Genomic DNA, 22,093 nt, shown 5'->3' on the forward strand with positions numbered 1-22,093 from the left:
TCTTTTGGCTGCAATTGTAGATGGACTTTTTCTTGATTTCCCCCTCAGATTGTTCATTACTAGTGTATAGAAACACTACAGATTTTTGAGTGTTGATCTTGTAATCTGCCACTTTGCTGTACTCATTTATTGGCTCTAGTAGTTTTGCTGTGGATTTTTCAGGGTTTTCGACATATAGTATCATATCATCTGCAAACAGTTAGAGTTTTACTTCTTTCTTTCCAATTTTGATGTCTTGTATTTCTTTTTCTTGTGTAATTGCTCTGGCTAGAACTTCCAACACAATGTTGAATAACATTGGTGATAGTGGACATCCTTGTCTTGTTCCTGATCTTAGGGGGAAAGTTTTCAGTTTTTCCTCATTGAGGATGATGTTTGCTGTGGGTTTTTCATATATTCCCTTTATCATGTTGAGGAAGTTCCCTTCTATTCCCATCCTTTGAAGTGTTTTCAACAGGAAAGGATGTTCAATTTTGTCAAATGCCTTTTCTGCATCAATTGAGATGATCATGTGGTGTTTCTGCCTTGATTTGTTGATATGGTATATTATATTAATTGATTTTCTTATGTTGAACCATCCTTGCATACCTGGGATGAATCCTACTTGGTCATGGTGTATAATGCTTTTAATATGCTGCTCTATTCGATATGCAAGAATTCTGTTGAGGATTTTTGCATCTATATTTATAAAAGAGATTGGTCTGTAGTTTTCTTGTTTTGCGATATCTTTGTTTGGCTTTGGTATGTGAGAGATGTTGCCTTCGTAAAAGGAGTTAGGTAGCTTTCCCTCCTCTTCAATTTTTTTGAAGAGTTTGAGCAGGAGTGGTACTAATTCTTTCTGGAATGTTTGGTAGAATTCACATGTGAAGCCATCTGGTCCTGGACTTTTCTTTTTGGGAAGCTTTTTAATGACTAATTCAATTTCTTTACTTGTGATTGGTTTGTTGAGGTCATCTATTTGTTCTTGAGCGAATGTTGATTGTTTCTACCTTTCTAGGAAGTTGTCCATTTCATCTACATTGTCGAGTTTATTAGCATAAAGTTGTTCATAGTATCCTCTCATTACTTCCTTTATTTTTGTAGGTCAGTGGTTACGTATCCTCGTCTATTTCTGATTTTATTTATTTGCATCCTCTCTCTTCTTCTTTTTGTCAACCTCACTAAGGTTCCATTAATCTTACTGATTTTCTCATAGAGCCAACTTCTGGTTTTGTTGATTTTCTTGATTCTTTTCATGTTCTCAATTTCATTTATTTGTGCTCTAATCTTCATTATTTCTTTCCTTTTGCTTGTTTTGGGGTTAGTTTGCTGTTCTTTCTCTAGTTCTTTCAAGTGGACAGTTAAATCCTCCATTTTTGCTCTTTCTTCTTTTTTGATATAGGCAAATTTCCCTCTCAGCACTGCCTTTGCTGCATTCCATAAATTTTGATATGTCATGTTTTCATTTTCACTTGCCTGGAGATATTTACTAATTTCTGTTGTAATTTCTTCCTTGACCCACTGATTGTTTAAAAGTGTGTTGTTGAGCCTCCATATATTTGTGAATTTTCTGGCACTCTACCTATTATTGATTTCCAACTTCATTCCTTTATGATCTTAGAAATATAATTTTGTATAATTTCAATTTTTTAAAATTTATTGAGACTTGCTTTGTGACCCAGCATATGGTCTATCCTTGAGGATGATCCACGAGTACTTAAGAAAAAGTTATATCCTGCTGTTGTGGGGTGTAATGCTCTATAAATATCTGTTAAGTCTAGCTCATTTATTGTATTATTCAAATAGTCTGTTTCTTTGTTGATCCTCTGTCTAAATGTTCTATCTATTGATGAGAGTGGGGAATTGAAGTTGCCAACTATTTTGGTAGATGTTTCTGTTACTCTTTGCAGTGTTTCCAGTGTTTGCCTCATGTATTTTGGAGCATTCTGGCTCGGTGCATAAATATTTATGATTGTTATGTCTTCTTGTTGAATTGTTCATTTTATTAAAACATAGTGTCCTTCTTTGTCTCTTTTAACTGTTTTACATTTGAAGTCTAATTTGTTGGATATTAGTACAACTGCTCCTGCTCTTTTATGATTGTTATTTGCATGAAATATCTTTTCCCAACCTTTCACTTTCAATCTATGTTTATCCTTGGGTCTACGATGTGTCTTTTGTAGACAGTATATAGTTGGGCCCTGTTTTTTAATCCATTCTATCAGTCTATGTCTTTTAATTGGGGAGTTTAAGCCATTAACATTTAGTGTATTACTGTATGGGTAGTACTTTCTTCTACAATTTTGCCTTTTGGATTTTATATTTTATATCTAATTTTTCTTCTTTTTACCTTTGCTGATAGTCTTCCTTTCTACACTCTTCTCCACACCTCTCTCTCCTGTCTTTTCACATCTGCCTCTAGTGCTCCCTTTGGTATTTCTTGTAGAACTGGTCCATTGGTCATAAATTCTGCCAGTGATTTTTTGTCTGAAAATGTTCTAATTTCCCCCTCATTTTTGAAGGACAATTTTGCTGGATATAGAGTTCTTGGTTGGCAGTTTTTTTTCTTTTAATTAGTAATTTAAATATATCATCCCACTATTTTCTCGCCTCCATGGTTTCTGCTGAGAAATCTACACATTCTTATGGGGCTTTCCTTGTATGTGATGGGTTGCTTTTCTCTTGTTGCTTTCAAGATTCTCTCTTTCTCTTTGACATGTCACATTCTGATTAGTAAGTGTCTTGGAGTACGTCTATTTGGATCTACTCTCTTTGGGGTACACTGCACTTCTTGGATCTGTAATTTTAAATCTTTCATAAGAGTTGGGAAATTTTCAGTGTTAATTTTCTTCATTAGGTTTTCTCCTCCTTTTCCCTTCTCTTCTCCTTCTGGGACACTCACAAGACATATATTCATGTGCTTCAGTTGTCATTCAATTACCTGAGTCCCTGCTCACATTTTTCCATTTTTTTCCCTATATTTTCTTTTGCTTGTTGGATTTCAGATGTCCCAACATCCAGTTAACTAATCCTATCTTCTGCCTGTTGAAATCTGACATTGTAGGTTTCCATTGTTTTATTCATCTCTTCTACTGTGCCTTTCATTCCCATAAGTTCTGAGATTTGTTTTCTCAGACTTTCAATTTCTTCTTTTTGTTCATTCCTTGCCTTCTTTATATCCTAACTCAATTCACTGATTTGATTTTTGATGAGGTTTTCCATGTCTGTGTGAACATTCTGAATTAATTGTTTCAACTCCTGTGTCTCATATGAATTGTTGGTTTGTCCCTATGACTGGGCCATATATTCAATTTTCCTAGTATGATTCATTATTTTCTGGTGGCGTCTAGGCATTTAATTACCTTAATTAGTTTATTCTGGAGATTGTTCTCACTTTTTTCACCTAGAATTTTCTTGGTGCATGACTTTGATCTGTTCTTTGACATTCAGTTCACCTTATTCTGGACCTCTAGCTTAGGTTTTGTTTCACAGATCAGGATTTTTCAGTTCTTGTTTTGTTTCTTGCCCTGCCTGTATGGTGCCTCTCCCTGCCCCCAGGAGAGTCTATTTAGGTATTTTAGACCCCAGCCAGATTTTCCCAGACCAAATTGGCCTCCTGTCAGAAGGAAAAATTACCTGCATCAGTTTTCCCTGAGGGTGAGATCCAGCAGATTGAAAGGCTTTGCTATGAAACCTTTGGGCTCTCCTTTTTTCCTATCCTGCCCAGTATGTGGCACTTGTCTTCCTGGAGGTCCCACTAGCATAAGGTGATGTGGTACCTTTAACTTCAGCACACTCTCCCTGCTGCAGGTGTGGTGGAGACAGAGGAGAGGCTGTAATCTGGTTTTAATTGCTTCACTTTTCCAGACCCTTGGGTCTAAAGAACTTGAGGGAGGGATTCCACCTGAGCTGGGCCCCACCCCTCTCCTGGGGAAGGCAGAGTCTCCAGACAAACACCCAAACAAGCTTAATTCTGCCTATACCTGGGGCAGTGAAGCCCAAGAAGCCCTGCAGGTGTATCCAAAGAGCAGTCAAGCTGTAGAAACACAGCTACCAAAATGAAAGACAAAAATCCTTTCCAGAGCAGGACCCCCATTCCCTGGGTTTGCCAATCAAGAGCTTAAGTTGGTACATTGCTCTGTGTGTCCCCAGGTCCTATGTGCCCCCTCCTTTCCATGGCCTAGAATTTTTCAAATCCAAAGGTCCTGTTTTTTTTAAAATTTTTTCTTCAGCCCTCCTCCCTCTGCACTGGGGCAAAAACCAGAGACCTCTGCTTTTACTCAAGGTTCAGCTGAGCTGGGGGCCTATTTTTGGTAGCCTATTTTTAGTAGTCAGAATTTGTTAATTATTTCCACAATTGGAGTTTGGTTGCACTCAGCTACTGCTGCTGGTAAACTCTCTTTCCTTTCCCCTCTGGGAAGAAGTCTGTGGGGGAGGGGCGCTGGCCTCCATGGCTTGGGGAACTCACGGTTCTGGGTGGCCTCGCTGCTGGTCCAGCTGGTCCAGACTGGTGTTCGCTGTGTGTCCAGTCACTGACGTGGCCCCAGCAGTTGTTCTGTACTGTTCCTGGCTATTTACTAGCTGCTCTGGAGGACAAACCGAATTCTTCACCTCACTAAGCTGCCATCTTGGCCCCCTTTTGGATTGACTTTTAATAAAATGGGATTTATTTAGTTAAAAACTTATAGTTCCAGGAAGTTCAGTGGTAGAATGTTCACCCTCCATGCAGGGGACCCGGGTTTGATTCCAGGTCAAATACATCCCCCCCCAAAAAAATACAAAACAAAAAACCTTAAAGTTCTTCAGAGGAAAGGCAGTTAACTTTCATCTGAAGCTCTCTCTTACACCAGTGCTGGCTCTTATATTAATGCCTCATTATTCTTACCAGAGATCTTTATTTTTTCATGTGGGTTCCATCTGTTACCTATTGCTATTTCCTTTCAACCTGCAGAAATCTTGTTAGCACCTCTTTTAGGGCCAATCTACTGGTGATGAAATTTCTCAGACCTCGTTTATTTGGAAATGTCTTAATCTCTCCCTCACTTTTAAAACATTTAATTGTGAAATATAATGTACATACCAAAAGCAGTAAATTTCAAAGTATGTTTTAACAGTTAGTTATAGAACAAATTTCAAAGTTCGGTATGGGTTACAGTTCCACAATTTCAGGTTTTTCCTTCTAGGTGTTCCAAGGTACTGGAAACTAAAAAAAAAAAAAAAAAAAAAAAAAGCAATATAATGATTCAGTAGTCTTACTCATTTTCATTCTCATTTTATTTTTACTTTTTGTTTTTTAATATTTTTATTGAGAAATCACCACACACATATAGTCCATACATGCTATACAATCAATAGCTCACAATATCATCACATAATTGTATATTCATCACCATGATCACCCTCAGAACATTTGCATCACTCCAGAAAAAGAAATAAAAAGAAAAAAGAAAAAACTAAGACATCCCATACCTCCACCCCTCCCTCTCATTGACCACCAGTATTTCAATCTACCCAATGTTTTACATTTTATCTTCCCTTATTATTTATTTATTTTTATCCTTAATTTTTTACTCATCTGTCCATACCCCGGATAAAAGGAGCATCAGACACAAGATTTTCAAAATAATGCAGTCACAATGTAAAAGCTATATAGTTATACAATCATCTTCAAGAATCAAGGCTACTGGAACACAGCTCAACAGTTTCAGGTACTTTCCTTCAGCCACTTCAATACACCATAAACTAAAAAGGAATATCTATATAATGCATAAGAATAATCTCCAGGATAACCACTCAACTCTGTTTGAAATCTCTCAGCCACTGAAACTTTATTTTGTCTCATTTCTCTTTCCCCCTTTTTGGTCAAGAAGACTTTCTCAATCCCATGATGCCAGGTCTTGGCTCATCCCTGGAGTTCTGTCCCATGTTTCCAGGGAGATTTACATCCCTGGGAGTCATGTCCCATGTAGGGAGGAGGTCAGTAAGTTCACCCGATGAGTTGGCTTAGAGATAGAGGCCACATCTGAGCAACACAAGAGGTTCTCTGGGGGTAACTCTCAGGCCTAATTATAAGTAGACTTAGTTTCTGCTTTGCAGGAATAAGTTTCATATTCTCCCTCATTTTTTGAAAGACAGTTTTGCCAGATATAGAATTCTTGGCTGGCAGTTTTTGCTTTCAGCACTTTAAATATGTCATCTCACTTCCTTATTTCCTCCATGGTTTTTGATGAGAAAACTTATTGAGACCTCCTTTGTAGGTGAATTCTCTCTTGCAGCTTTCAGAATGATCTTTATCTTTGGCCTTTAGCAGGTTGATTATGATGTACCATGGTGGGGTCTTTTTGGGTTTATGCTGTTTGGAATTTGTTGAACATCTTAGATGTATATATTCACATATTTCAGTAAATTTGAGAAGTTTTCAGCCATTGTTTTTTTGAATATTCTCTCTGTTCCCTTTTATCTTTCTTCTCTTTCTGGAACTCCCAAAAAGCATACATTCGTATGCTTGATGGTGTCCCATAGATTAGATTGCTCAGGCTCTGTTTACTTTTCCTGGGGGTGGGAGGTGAGGGTGGGGGTGCATGGGCTGGGAATTGAACCTCAGTCTCCTGCATGGCAGAGTAGAATTCTACCACTGTAGCCCTTCTGTTTTCTTTTCTTCATTCTTTCTTCCATCTACTTCTCAAACTGGATGAAGTCAGTGGGGTTATCTTCAAGTTCACAGATTTCTTTCTTCTGCTAGCTCCAATCTGCTGTTAAATTCCTGTAGGGAATTTTAAATTTTTGTTACTGTGGTCTTCAATTCTATTTGGTTACTTTTCATAATTTGTTTTTCTATTGATAATCTTTTTGTGTTTATCTGTTGTTTTCCTGATTTCCTTTAGTTTTTTGTTTATGTTTCCTTTTAGTACTTTGAGCATACTTAGCACCATTTTTAAAAGTCTTTGTTATATCCCAGATCTGGTCTTTCTTATCGATGGTTTCTAATGCTTGAATCTTCTCCTTTGCCTTGGCCATCACTTCCTATTTCTTTGTATATTTTGTGATCTTTTGTTGAAACCTAGGTATTTGATATTTTAATATGTTATCACTGGAATTTAGTCTTTGAGACATCTGTTCCTTCAACTTGAGTCGAAGTTGACAGAATTTTCCTTGAATGCCGGGACTCTTGCCCATTTGTAATGGAATATTTGTCTTTTTGTAACTGAGTTGTAAGAATTCTTTTTTTTAATTTAATTTTTTATTAGAGAAGTTATAGATTTACAGAAAAACCATAAAATACAGAGTTCCCATATACTTCCCCACCTCTGTACAGTTTTCACTGCTATTAACATTTTGTACTAGTGTGGTACCTTCATTACAATTGGTGAAATAATATTATTATATTGTTAGCTATAGTCCATCGTTTACAATAGGATTCACTCTTTGTGTTCTTTGGGATTAAAAAAAAATTTTTATTATGAAAGAATTCTTTTTTAAACCTTTTAAAAACAGCTTTATTGAGATCATTTATATACCATACAATCTTCACATTTAAAGTATTCAATTCAGTGGTTTTTAGTATATTCACAAATATATGCAACCATTTCTAAAATTTTAAAACATTTTCATCACCTCAAAAAGATACCTCATGCACATTAGCTATCACCCCTCATACCCTACTTCTACCTCCCTGCCCTAATTAACCACTAATCTACTTTCTGTCTTTATAGATGTCTCTATTCTGGACATTTCATCTAAATGGAATTATATAGTATGTGGCCTTTTGTTATTGACTTCTTTCACTTAGCATAATGTTTTCAAAGTCCATCCATGCTATAGCATGTATCAGTATTTCATTTCTCTTCCCTCCCTCAAAATTTCATGTTTTATTGCTGCTAAGATATACAATTTTTCACATTAAAACTTTTTTTATTAAAGAAGTTGTATGTTTATAGAAAAATCATGCATAAAATACATTCTTCTTTATGGTCAAATAATATTCTTTTGCATGGACATACCATATTTTGTTTATCTATTCATCTATTGATGGATATTTGGGTTGTTTCTACTTGTTGGCTATTATAAATAATGATGTTATAAATATAGATGTACAAGTTTCTGTGTAGAGATTTGTTTACATTTCTCTTGAGCATATAATTAGGAGTGGGATTGCTGGGTATTGTGGTAACTCTGTATTTAACTATTTGAGGAGCTTCCAGACTGTTTTCCAAAGTGGCTGTACTATTTTTCATTCCCACTAGCAGTACAAGAGTGTTCCAATTTCTACAAATTGTCCTCAACACTTATCTGACTTTTTGATTCTAGCCATTCCAGTGGGTATGATGTGGTATCTCATTGTGATTTGGTATGCATTTCCCTGATGACCAATAATGCGAAGCATCTTTTCCTATGTATTTTGGCCATATGTATATGTTCTTTGGAGAAATGTTCAATCAAATCTTTTGCTCATTTTATATGTAGGTCATTTCTTTTTTTATTATTCAGGTGTAAGAGTCTTTATATGTTCTACATGCACGTCCCTTATCAGATATATGATTTGCAAATATTTTATCCCATTCTTTGTGTTGTCTTTTCACTTTCTTTATGCTGTCTTTGAAACACCAATGTCTTTACTTTTTAAAATTTTAGCAGTTGTAGATTTACAGAAAAATCATGGAGAAAGAACAGAATTCCCATATATCCCCCTCACACACATACAGTTTTCCCTATGATTAACATTAGTGTTAGTATGATACCTTTGTTAAAATTGGTGAAAAAATATTACAATTATACTATTAACTATAGTCCATAGTTTACATAGGATTCATTCTTTGTGTTGTAGATTTCTATGGTTTTTTCCCCAGGTAACTTACTTACACCTAAATTTTCCATTTTTATCCACTTTCAAATATATAATTCAATGGTGTTGATTATAATTCACCAATCCTTGACCCCTAAGGGATAAATACTAACCTCTACCCTTGGATCTCAATAAAGGCACAAGCCCACAGGTCCCTCTTGCTTTGCTTTTGTGCATCCTGCCCACTGGTTAAGCCACCCAAGCCAATTGCACTTTCCATTGATCCCCTCATGGCACCTGTCTCTCTCTGGGACTTGTGAGTAGCTATCTTTTCTAACCCATTATGGTCTCAATTTCCCATTGTATCGACCACCTCCACCCAGACCAAAATTTAAAATCCAACCTAACTATCAAAACAAGTGCCGCAGTGAGCCGGATGTATTGCTGATGACCATGAGAAATGAAGGATGATGTCTTTTGACAGCTCTTGGCTTGCTAACTAGCTCTCTCAGATAGCTAATACTGTCTGAGAAGGGTCCACAGCTTGCTGATATATATCTATGCTGCTTGTGCAGCTGCCTGCTGCTTATGTGATGTTGCCCAAACTCCCTACCCTAAATTGTGGATGTTGCAAATCTGAGTCCTCCTCAGGATCTGTGAACTGCTAGCCCTAATATGGCAAAAAAGAGAAACTTGATTTCTAGCACTCTCCAGAATGTGAAAGACTAGTCCAGGTCAAATTGGCTAATATCTGAAGGTCCCATTGCCCTCACAGAGTCAGTATAGGGACTGTAGCTGGGCAATCCCTGCCCTGGTGCTGATGCTATGAGCGTGTGGGAATTAAGAAGCCTGGCCCCACAGTAGCTAGGAGACTACCTGGGACCAACCACTGTGTCAGTGGACCATGCATTATTACAGGCTGTAATGTATATCAGTTAGTCCCTAACAAAAGAGGGGTATCCCCTCCAAAGGGAGTATAACATGGCACCCTGCTGGCAATTGTGTCATTAGGGCCTGTTTTTTGTGGCTGTTGCTGTCTGCACTACTGTTGCTTTTTGTCCCTTGACCCCATGGGTCATTTTGTGTCCAACCCTTGCCACAAGGTGCTAAAGAGTTACAGGCAAGAGAAGGAATCTAGCCCCTGGTGCCAGCTCTTCTGTACTACTCCAAGGGATATTTCAAAATTATCAAAAAGAAAAATATCAAATGCCTATGCAATGTGCTTGGGCCCTATTAAGCACAGCTGCCTTTCAGTGCTGCAATGCCTAGTACTGCCCTCTCATGGGCTAGGGCCTATCTCTAATGATCCCACTATTAGGCTAGTGGAAACAGACCCCAACCCTATGAGGTTGAATGGGACATCCTAGAGAGAGGGGGGACCACAGATCTTCCCCTGGGAGAAACACAGGCCTTCCCTGTCACCAAGTATAAGAGCAAGCAGGGTCCCAAAAGGGAGCCCACATTTGAAAATGAAACTTGAAATTTTACTTGGTTGGAGATTCAAACCATACTTAAAGGTTTTGTTCAAGGGGACAAGGTGAAAGAGCCAGATTGATTACTTGAGAGTCTTTAATATGGGGTCCAAGTAGCCACTCTCATCCCAGAAAATGAGGCAATTGGCTGATATCACCAAAGAGTCTAAGCCATTCTCCTATTGACTTGAATATTTATGGTTTGGGGAAAAAAAGACATACCTGTTCATACAGGTATTACCAACAAGACAGCTGCCTACTGATGAACAATTGATGAGGTCTGATTGTTACTTAGAAAGATTGGAATGATGCATGGGCATAGCATTTCTTTGAACATTCAGACAAAAGATTCCTGGAGTTCATCTCTAGGCCCTTTGACTCTGAGTCATGGAAAATTTTCTTACAGGGAGCCTCCCTCCCACCTAATTACTGGGGAGCCTGCTCAACTTATTGGCATGGCTCACATTTATGCTTATAGTTTCCACAAGGCTATGAACGGATGGAACTATTGGCAGGACCTCAAAGGGAATCACATCAGAGCCACAGATTCTGGCTTATTAGGCCCCACATTGCCTCGCCCCTGGAGGACCCCCTCCACCTGCATATCAAAGGTCCAGTCACCTTCCCCCCGGGTGTTGGGACAATTGAAACAATTCTTATTAAGCAGCTACCCCTAGTGGTGGCTCCTTTTGCTCTTACTTGCCCCCTGCCTCCATAGCTATTGATATTTTAACAGGTAGCCTGGAATAAGATCAAATCCTTGGCTCCCTTGGTGGGCCATGCCAAATGAGACCCCCATGGAGCTGCCCCTGCCAGTGAAATGCCTCAATATCTCCTGAAGCAAGGTAGTGTGGGGACTCCAGCCTATATTACAAGATCTCTTCAAAGGGAGTTATACCAATTATCTCCCCATACAATAGCTCTATTGGGCCAGTTTTTATTTTATTTATTTATTTATATTATTTATACTATTTTAAAAAATATTTTTATTGAGAAATATCCACACGTACATACAGTCCAACAATACTGTACAATCAATGGTTCACAATATCATCACATAGTTGTGTATTCTTAGCCATGATCATTTTTAAAACATTCACATCACTCCAAAAAAGAAATAAAGAGAAGAAAAAAGAACTCATACATCCCATACCCTTTACCCCGCCCTCTCATTGACTCACAGTATTTCAATCTACCCAATTTTTACTGTTTATCTCCCCTTATGATTTATTAATTTTTTATCCTTATTTTTTTACTCATCTGTCCATACTATTTATTTAATTTTATCAATCATATCATACCAAGGTCTATTGAGTACATCAAACAAAAATTTGTCATGAAAAAAAGGCAAGTTGCTTTCATAAAAGGTGGCATTCACATTCATTATAGAAAATAACAACATAGATGTAAAAAACTGCTTTAGTGAAAAATGTTATATTGCAGTCCCATTTTGCAGGCTGGAAAAAATGATTTCTTCAACACTGGCAAAAAATGTGCACATTTATATACTGCATGTTACTAAAAGTTCCATTGCTAAATTATCATGAAGTTTGCAAATTTAGGCTTACATTTATACTGTTATTGTATATATGTGGTAGATATGGAATTCATGTTTTCAATTTAGTAGGTGACATCCTCAAACAACAAACAGTTTTGAAAATTACAAGGACAGGTTGCTAGATCAAAATTACCCAAATTATGGTCCCATTATAGTTTTTTCCTTTGTCACAAAATAAAGTAGTTAGATTGTAGTGCTAGGAATACTGGTCAGCTTACTTCCATTTATTCCCTCTGCTGACTGCATGAGCCAGTTTTAGCTTATTAAAAAATAATTTCAAAAAAAGGAAAAGTCATGTCCTCTCAAAGATCTAGGCCATGGTATTACACATCATTGCCATTCTGAATTTGAGCTGCAGTGCATTGTGTATTGAGACATGACTCTAAATTCCCTCACTCCTTTCCTAGTTTTTTTTGAAGGCTATAAGGAAATTTCCATGCAGCCAATGATATTTCCATTACTCTGGGTGTTCTGATTATGTCAAATCGCCAACAATTCTCCACTAATCAAGCCTCTCTATCATCCCTCCTTTGTGTTCCCAATCCCTAATTTCTTATGTAAAACAACAACCACACAGCAACAACAACTAGAAGAACAAGAATAAGAATGACAATAAACCATCAAAAGCTTTCCTGGGTGTGATTTCTTAGCTCTTTGGAATAGGCAAAGGATATAAGGACTTTGTTTTAGCAGATTACCTCAAATATAGGTTACCATAATATAGCACACTTAGGTAAGCTGTGAATGACACCTAACAAAATACTCAAGAAAATAACACTGATAGATGAGAATAAATGAAATAATGAAAAAGAGTCAGTAATGGTGGAATGGCTTCTGATAACTGAAATTGTGTCATTTCTGGAATTTAAGAAAAATTACACCTAAACTTTAACACAAAATGAGTATGTAAGAATTACATGTGAAACATAAGAATATATTTACAGACCATATAAATATATTGGTACAGAATGAATCCAATTGTTTTCCAAATCAAGGTACAAAATAAACACTAGTAACCATACAGGCATGTTAGAAAGACAAACAAAATTGGGGACTGTTATGAATATATATTTTTAAAAAGATCATTTCAATCTAGCAGCCAAATGCAATAATTTATATCAAAAAATGTGTGTTCAGTGTTAACAATGAAGACATTTCATATTTATTTTTGTGTTTGAAGCTAACTCATTAGGAGGCTAAGACCTACTTTTGAACCAGCAAGTCAAGGAGTTCACCAAGGTGAATTTCATGGTTAGCTAAGAGAGACAACATTCAGATTGACAGAGCCATGACTGGGCAGGCCGAGGTGTTCTCTTGAGGCAGATCCCTCCTTCCCAGATTGGCAAGTTTAAAAAAAAAAAAAAAAAGCACAGCATACACAAATGCAGCCCCTGTCAAATAAAAACCATAACAATTTAAATTAAGTTATTCTTCTTCCTACTTCCCATTGTGAAATTATAAAGTCTGATGTTCAAGATGGCTTTGAATTTTGTGTGACTATGGGTTCAGTTTTACCCACCATAACTCAGATCCCAGTGAAATGGACATAGGAAATATCGGCTATTTCCTAACTATTATGAGGGCTGTTAAGTGAAATGTTTTATGCCTTACTTTCAAGTTGAGTAGACACCGATTAGTGGGGTCTAATGTACAAGAACAAAAAATAAATACATTTTCCGTGCCCACAAAAACAGCTGGGGCTACACATTCTTCCCACATAAGCGCTCAAGGTGTTTCTTTTTTTTTTTTTGGCAAAAATATTTTACCAAGACACCATTTACATGTAGGTGAACAGGAAGTATCAATTATTCTGATACGTTGATAACATTTAGTTCTCTTGTATTTTCAATTATTCCTTTCATATGTTTGAAAAAAAAAGATTTAAGATTATCATTCAGCAGGAACAAGTGTGATTCAAACAGCCTATTTCTTCTGCCAGGCAAACAAAAGTAATATTAGCAAAATCTATTTATTCTCATTGCATGATTTCTATATTTTATTACTGTATTTAAGTCCATTCACAAAGTTCATGGGTTAAAAGAGCACCCATCTAGTGCTTATATTATTCTATCTATAGCCAGATCTCTAAGTATTCTTGCTTTCAACCTCTGCATAATTTGTAACTTTAGAACTTCAGTCATAATAGCTGCTTACAAAAACTGTAAATGCTTAAGAGAGTAATTTAGTATTTTAATGGACATTTATTTTGAACCGTAGACATGAGAGAGTGGTTTTGTTTGTTGCATATCAAGTATCCTGAGATGATAATTTTGTGTAGTTGGTTCTTCATGCTTTCTTTTTCAGCTGTAACCTTTGTCAATATGCTTATAGACAATAACTATAGGCAGCCCAAGATTTGGATTCACCTACATTGGGTAATAAAGTTTTTTTTCTATTTGTTTGTTTTGTATTGTATTGTTTTACTTATTTATTTATTTATTTTAAATATAACAACATAGAATCGTGAATATTCTTACCATATGATCATTCCATTCTTGGTAATCAATAACTCACAATATCATAACATAGTTGTATATTAATTACCATGATCATTTCTTAGAACATTTGCATCAATTCAGAAAAAGAAATAAAAAGAAAAAAGAAAAAAGCTCATAAATACCATATCCCTTACCCCTCCCTCTCATTGACTGCTACTATTTTCGCCTTTGTTTCTCTATATTTTTTCTATACCCCTTATCACTCCTTTCCTTGATCACTAGCATTTCAATCTACTAAATTTATTTTAACATTTATTCCCCTTATTATTTATTTATTTTTAATCCGAAAATCCATCTGTCCATACCATAGATAAAAGGAGCATCAGACACAAGTTTTTCACAATCACACAGTCACATTTCACATAATGTGAAAGCTATATTATTATGCAATCATCTCCAAGAAACATGGACACTGGAACACAGCTCTACATTTTTAGACACTTCCCTTCAGCCTCTCTAATATAACTTAACTAAAAAGGTGATATCTATATAATGTGTAAGAATAACCTCCAGGATAACCTCTCGACTCTGTTTGAAATCTCTCAGCCATTGGCACTTTATCTTGTCTCATTTCTCTTTTCCCCCTTTTCGTCTAGAAGGTTTTCTACTTCCTTGATGCTGAGTCCCAGCTCATTCTACGATTTCTGTTCCATGTTGCCAGGAAGGTCCACACCCCTGGGAGTCGTGTCCCAGGTAGAGAGGGGGAGGGCAGTGAATTTGCTTGTCATGTTGGCTGAGAGAGAGGCCACATCTGAGCAATGAAAGAGGTTCTTTGGGGGTAACTCTTAGGCCTAATTTTAAGTAGGCTTAGCCAATCCTTTGCAGTTTAAGTTTCATATGAACAAAGACCAAGATTGAGGGCTCGGCCTATTGCTTTGGTGTCCCACTGCTTGTGAGAATGTCAGGAATTCTCCACATGGGGAAGTTGAATTTTCCACCTTTCTTGCCATTCCCCCAAGGAGACTATGCAAATACCTTTTTATTCACTGTTCATATCACTCTGGGATTTATCAGGGTATCACTCTAGACAAACCTACAAAATCTCATGCCCTACTCAAGGTTCCATGTACTTATGGTATTCAATTAAACTATCCATATAAATTGTGTTAGGAAATGCACTAGTCAAATTATAAATTTTATACCAAATAAAAACATTTTTTGCTTTAGTCTTACACATAAGTTAAAGTTTTAAAATATAAATTACCATCTATTTTCAACACCCTGCAATACTGACATTCCTTTGTTCTTCCTCATGCAAAGACTTTTTAAAATTTGTACATTTAGTCACTATCTTTCTACAGTCTAGGCATTCCTAGGTTATACCACCTCAGTCTTTATCATCTATCTTTCCTTCTGATTTCATTTGCGCTCCCATTCCTGCTTCCTCTATCATTCTCACGTTCAGCTTCATTTAGTGTACTAACATTATTGTATTATAGTTAGGTAGTACTGTGCTATCCATTTCTGAATTTTTACAATCAGTTCTGTTGCACAATCTGTATCCCTTCAGCTCCAATTACCCAATGTCTACCCTATTTCTATCTCCTGATGGTCTCTGTTCTTAGCTGAAATTCTCCAAGTTCATTCACTAATGTCAGTTCGTATCAGTGAGACCATACAATATTTCTCCTTTTGTTTCTTGCTAATCTCACTCAGCATAATGTCCTCAAGGTCCATCCATGTTGTTACATACTTCATAACTTTATTCTGTCTTACAGCTGCATAATATTCCATTGTATATATACCACTGCTTGTTTAGCCACTCGTCTGTTGATGGACATTTGGACTGTTTCCATATCTTGGCAATTGTAAATAATGCTGCTATAAACATTGGTGTGCAAATGTCCATTTGTGTCCTTGCCCCCATGTCCTCTGAGTAGATACCTAGCAATAGTATTGCCTGGTCGTGTGGCAATTCTATTCTTAGCTTCCTGAGGAACCACCAAACTGCCTTCCACAGCAGTTGTACCATTTGGCATTCCCACAAACAGTGGATAAGTGTGCCTCTTTCTCCACATCCTCTCCAGCACTTGCCATTTTCTGTTTCATTGATAATGGATATTCTGATGGGTGTGAGATGACATCTCATTTTGGTTTTGATTTGCATTTCCCTAATATCTAGGGAAGTCGAACATCTTTTCATGTGCTTTTTGGCTATTTCTATTTCCTCTTCTGAGAAGTATCGGTTCATGTCTTTTGCCTATTTTGTAATTGGTTTGTTTATCTGTTTGTTGTTGAGTTGAACAAACTCTTTATATATTCTGGATACTATACCTTTATCTGATATATCGTTTCCAAATATTGTCTCCCATTGTGTAGCTGTCTTTTTACTTTTTTGACGAAGTTCTTTGATGCACAAAAGTGTTTCATTTTGAGGAGTTCCCATTTCTTTCTTTCTTTCTTCAATGCTTGTGCTTGGGTGTAAGATCTAGAAAATGTCTATTCAAGCTTTTTGCTCATTTTTAAAATGGGTTATTTGTCTTTTTGTTATTGAGTGTAGGATTTCTTTATATATTCTTGATAGTGAATCCTTACTGGATATATGGTTTCCAAATGTTATCTCCCATTGAGTAGGCTGCCTTTTCATTTCTTGACAAACTCCTTTGAAGCACAGAAGTTTTTTATTCTGAGGAGATTTCATTTACCTATTTTCTTTTGTTGCTTGTGCTCTGGGTATGAAGTCTAAGAAACCATTGCCTACAAGATCTTGAAGATGCTTCCTTACCTTTTCTTCTAGGAGTTTTATGGTCCAGGTTCTTATATTTAGGTCTTTGGTCCATTTTGAGTTAATTTTTGTATAAAGTGTGAGGTAGGGGTACTATTTCATTCTTTTACATATAAATACCCAGTTATTCCAGCATCATTTGTTGAAAAGAACATCCTGTCCCAATTGGGTGGACTTGGCAGCCTTATGAAATATTAATTGGTCATAGATGTGAGGTCTATTTCTGAACCCTGAATTCTATTCCATTGGTCAGTATATCTATCTTCATGCCAGTACCATGCTGTTTTGACCACTCTAGCTTTATAATATGCTTTGAGGTCAGGAAGTTTGAGTCATCTAACTTTGTTCTTCTTTTTAAAGATGTTTTTGGATATTCCATGCCTCTTACCCTTCCCAATAAATTTGATAATTGCCTTTTCCATTTCTGCAAAGCAGGCTGTTGGAATTTTGATTGGGGTTGCATTGGCTTTTAAAATTGCTCTGGGTAGAATTGACATCTTAATGATATTTAGTCTTCCAATCCATGAACAAGAAATGTCTCTCTATTTATTTGGGTCTTCTTTCATTTATTTAAACAACATTTTAAGTTTTCTGTGTACATGTCCTTTCCATCCTTGGTTAAATTTATTCCTAGAGACTTGATGCTTTTAGTTGCTATTGTAAATGGAATTTTTTCTTGATCACCTCTTTAGATTGCTCATTACTACTGTACAGAAACATTACTGATTTTGGTGTGTTGCTCTTTTATTGTGCCACTTTGTTGAACTTGTTTATTAGCTCTAGTAGCTTAGTTGTTGATTTTGGGGGAATTTTCCATATGATATGATCATGTCATCTGCAAATAGTAAAAGATTTACTTTTTCCTTTCCCATTTGGATGCCTTTTATATCTTTTTCTTGCCTAACTACTCTTGCTAGAACTTCTAGCTTAATGTTGAACAACAGTAATGACAGTGACATCCTTGTCTTCTTTCAGATATTAGAAAGAAAGCTTTCAGTCTTTCACCATTGAGTACTATGTTAGCTGTGGGTTTTTAATATATACCCTTAATTATGTTGAGGAAGCTTCCTTCTATTCCTATCTTTTGAAGTGTTTTTATCATGAAAGATGCTGGATTTGACAAATGCCTTTTCTGTGTGTGTGTGTGTGTGTGTGTTGCCTTCAAATTGCTAAAAGTTGTTTATACATTAACTGATTTTCTTTGTTGAATCACCCTTGCATACCTGGAATAAAACCCACTTGATCATGGTGTATGATTCTTTTGTTGTGTTGTTGGTTTTGATTTGCAAGTATTTTGTTGAGGGTTTTTGCATCTATATTAATTAGAGAAATTGGCATATAATTTTCTTTTCTTATAGCATCTATCTGGCTTTGGTATGAGGGTAATATTGACTTTATAGAATGAGTTAGGTAGTATTCCCTTCTGTTTAATTTTCTGGACAATTTTGAGTTAATTCTTCTTGGAATGATTGATAGAATTCATGTTTGAAATCTTCTGGTCCTGGGCTTTTCATTGTTGGGAATTTAAAAAATTATTTTTTTATTGAGAAATCTTCACATACATACAGTCCACGCATGGTGTACAATCAATGGCTCACAATATCATCATATAGATTTGTATTCATCACCATGATCATTTTTAGAACATTTGTATCACTCTAGAAAAAGAAAGAAAAACTCATACATCCTATACCTCTTAGACTCTTTCTCATTAACCACTAGTATTTCAATCTACCCAATTTTTACCCTTTATCCTCCCTCTATTATTTATTTATGTATTTTTTATTCATCTGTCTATACCCTGGATAAAAGGAGCACCAGACACAAAAGTTTTTCACAATCACATAGTCACATTGTAAAAGCTACATCATTATACAATTATCTTCAAGAATCAAGGCTACTAAAACACAGCTCAGCAGTTTCAGGTACTTCCTTCTAGCCACTCCAAATACGCTACAAACTAAAAAGAGATATCTATATAATTAATGCATAAGAATAACCTCCAGAATAACCTCTAGACTCTGTTTGAAATCTTTCAGCTACTGAGACTTTATTTTGTCTCATTTCTCTCTTCCACCTTTTGGTCAAGAAGGTTTTCTCAATTCCTTGATGCTGAGTCCCAGCTCATTCTAGGATTTCTGTCGCATATTGCCAGGGAGGTTTACATCCCTGGGAGGCATGGCCTACGTGGGGGGCGGGGGAGGTCAGTGAGTTCACCTGCTGAGTTGGCTTAGAGAAAGAGGCCACATCAAGCAACAAAAGAGGTTCTCTGGGGGTGACTTTAGGCATAATTGTAAGTAGTCTTAGCTTCTCCTTTGTAGGAATAAGTTTCATAGGGGTGAACCCCAAGTTTGAGGGATCAGCCTATTGATTTGATTGTCCCTTGTGGGAATGTTTTTGGTTGCTGATTTTGGTATATAGTCAAGATAATTGAATGCAAGGATTTAGACATTTATTCATACACCAGTGTTAATAGCAGCATTGTTCACAGTGGTGAGGGGATGGAGGCAGCCTCAAGGTCCATCAGCAGATGAGTGGATAAACAGAATGTGGTATAGACATACAATGGAATATTGTTTAGCCCAAAAGAAGAGTGAGGTTATGATGCATGCTGCTACATGGATGAAACTTGAAGTTTTGTCTTGAGTGAAATAAGTCAGACACAGAAGGACAGATATTGTAGGATTTTCCTTGTATAAAATAGCTGGAGTATGCAAATTCATGGAGACAAAAAGTAGAGATTTCTGGGAGTGTAGGAGGCGGGAGAAGGGAATTTAATGTGTTTGGCTGCAGGGTTTCTGTTTGGGATGATAGAAAAGTTCTGGTAATGGATGGCAGTGAGGGTAGCACAGCATAGTGAATGTGATAATTCTACTGAATTGTATGTGTGGGAGGAGTTGAGGTGGGAAATTCATATTGTACATATATTCCCCAATTTTAAAAAACAATTTGGGAACAGAGGCAATAACAACTAAAAGCAATACATAGTGGGCGGGCCACGGTGGCTCAGCAGGTAAGAATGTTTGCCTGCCATGCCCGAGGACCCGGGTTCGATTTCCGGTGCCTGCCCATGTAAAAAAAAAAAAAGCAATACATAGTCCCAGACTGGATCTGATAATGGAAGAGAAAAGACTCAAAAGGACATTATGGAGGCATATAAAAAATATTGGAATATAGACTCTAAGCTTTATATCAATGTTAAATTTCTTGAACTTGATAATTGTACTTATGTGGAATCATAAATGAATATCCTTGTTCTTAGGAAATACACATGACAACAATAAATGTTCAAGGAATATGGTGCATACGATCTACTCTCAAATGTTTGGAAGATAGAGAGATAGACAGATACGTGGATAGATATATAGTATGATATGGCAAATGTGGCAGAATGTTAAAAAGTTGGTGGATCTGGGTATCTGGGGAGAGTATGTTAGAGTTCTCTGTATAAGGTTTGTATTACTTTTGCAATTGCCCTGTAAGTTTGAAATTATTTCAGAATAAAAAATTTTTCTTTAAAAAAGTATTTGTTCCAGCATTTGGGGATGTTTGTGCAATCAGTCAGTTTTTAAAATGTTTAATTTGCTGTGATTTCTTCTCTCGTTCTGAATAAATTCTCACATTTGCACCTAAAAGAAGTTATTTGGTGAGGTACACAAGTGGTTCAGTGATAGAATGATTGCCTTCCATGTGGAAGACCTGGGTTCATTTCCTGGACCATGCACACACCCCCACCACCACTACCACCAAAAGAAAAGGTAGTTGGTGAAGCCTACATTTTTTGTAGCACACAATCTAACTTAACCTTCTGGCCAGTAAGTTAAACAACTTAAATATATATAGCTTAGAATTGGGAACGAGGTCTTGCAATTCTTTATAGCTTAATGTAATACCCAGATACATCCTAGAGTATGTTGAGCAGATAATTAAAACTTGTTGGCAAAGTTCCTCGAGGGGCTGGAGAAAAAAACAGGGAACTATTAAACTTTCCCACATGGGAAATCCCTGATACTCTCTCAAACGTTAGGAATTCTCAAGTCAAATAGGCCACACCCTTGATCTTCAGGCTTGTTCTTATGTAACTTATATATGTAATGGCAAAGCTAAGCCTACCTATAATAATGCCTAAGAGTTATTTCCAGAAAAATCTTTTTTGCTGCTCAGATGTGGCCTCCTCTCTAAGCCCAACATTGCAAGTAAAATCATTACCCTCCCCTCTATGTGGGACATGACATCCAGGGATCTTCCTGGCAATGTAGGACATGACTCCGAGGGATGAGCCTGGCCCTTGCACAGTGGGATCGACAATGAGTACCTTACCAGAAAGGGGAAAAGAAATGTAACAAAATAAGATATCAGTGGCTAAGAGATTTCAAACAGTGTAGATGCTATTTTGGAGGTCACTCTTATGCAAGCTTCAGCTAAATATTGCTAACTGCCATGGTATGCCAAGCCACAACCAACAGTATTCCTGAAAACCCTAAAGAATACCCAGGGCTCTATCTGAGACTCTATAAAAGTTTCACTCACTAAATTTATTTTTCAGAAATCTAAACCTCCAGATGGGTTCCTAGGCCAGATAAGCCCTGAAACCCAGAGTTACCAGTCTCTCTAAGAGCATCAACCTGTTGCATCACCTTACCCCATAGTGTCAGCACCCCTTTTTAGCATGAAGAAGTTAGAAAAGTCATTGCACAAATATCCCTAAAGAGGGGGAGAAGCATCAAAGAAGAGGGGAGTTGTTGTAATGGAGAAGATAAGTATTTAATAGATGACTATGACTATTGAATCATTGTATTTATTTTTCTTTTTAGGCTCCAGTGTCTTAGAGCAGCTAGAAGGGAACACCTGTAATGGTGGAAGTGTATCCCATACCATACTTTGAAATTTGTGTTATAATTACTTGTTAAAATATACCTTGAAATTTTTCACTTTTTTGTATATATGCTATATTTCACAATAAAAAAGGTTTTAAAACAGTTTGTGACCTTATTGAATAGTTTTATTGGAGTGGTAGAGTTCAGAAACCAGTTTATAGTATGTTGAATAGTGAGGTAAAATACAATCATAAGGAAAATG

General features: G+C 36.6%; 1 protein-coding gene across 1 annotated transcript in view; it reads left to right on the forward strand.

Moving 5' to 3' along the window:
- The window catches only part of SNX12 (sorting nexin 12), a 103,845-nt gene extending 81,987 nt beyond the window's left edge, over window positions 1–21,858 (forward strand). Inside the window, exon 5 of the mRNA XM_077146191.1 lies at window positions 21,829–21,858. Within this exon, the coding sequence (XP_077002306.1) occupies window positions 21,829–21,843 (15 nt within the window). The 3' untranslated portion in view covers window positions 21,844–21,858. The remainder of the gene's footprint in view (window positions 1–21,828) is intronic.
- Window positions 21,859–22,093: the final 235 nt, after the last annotated feature.

Source organism: Tamandua tetradactyla, chromosome X, assembly GCF_023851605.1.
Source record: "Tamandua tetradactyla isolate mTamTet1 chromosome X, mTamTet1.pri, whole genome shotgun sequence".
Classification (NCBI taxonomy): Eukaryota; Metazoa; Chordata; class Mammalia; order Pilosa; family Myrmecophagidae; genus Tamandua; species Tamandua tetradactyla.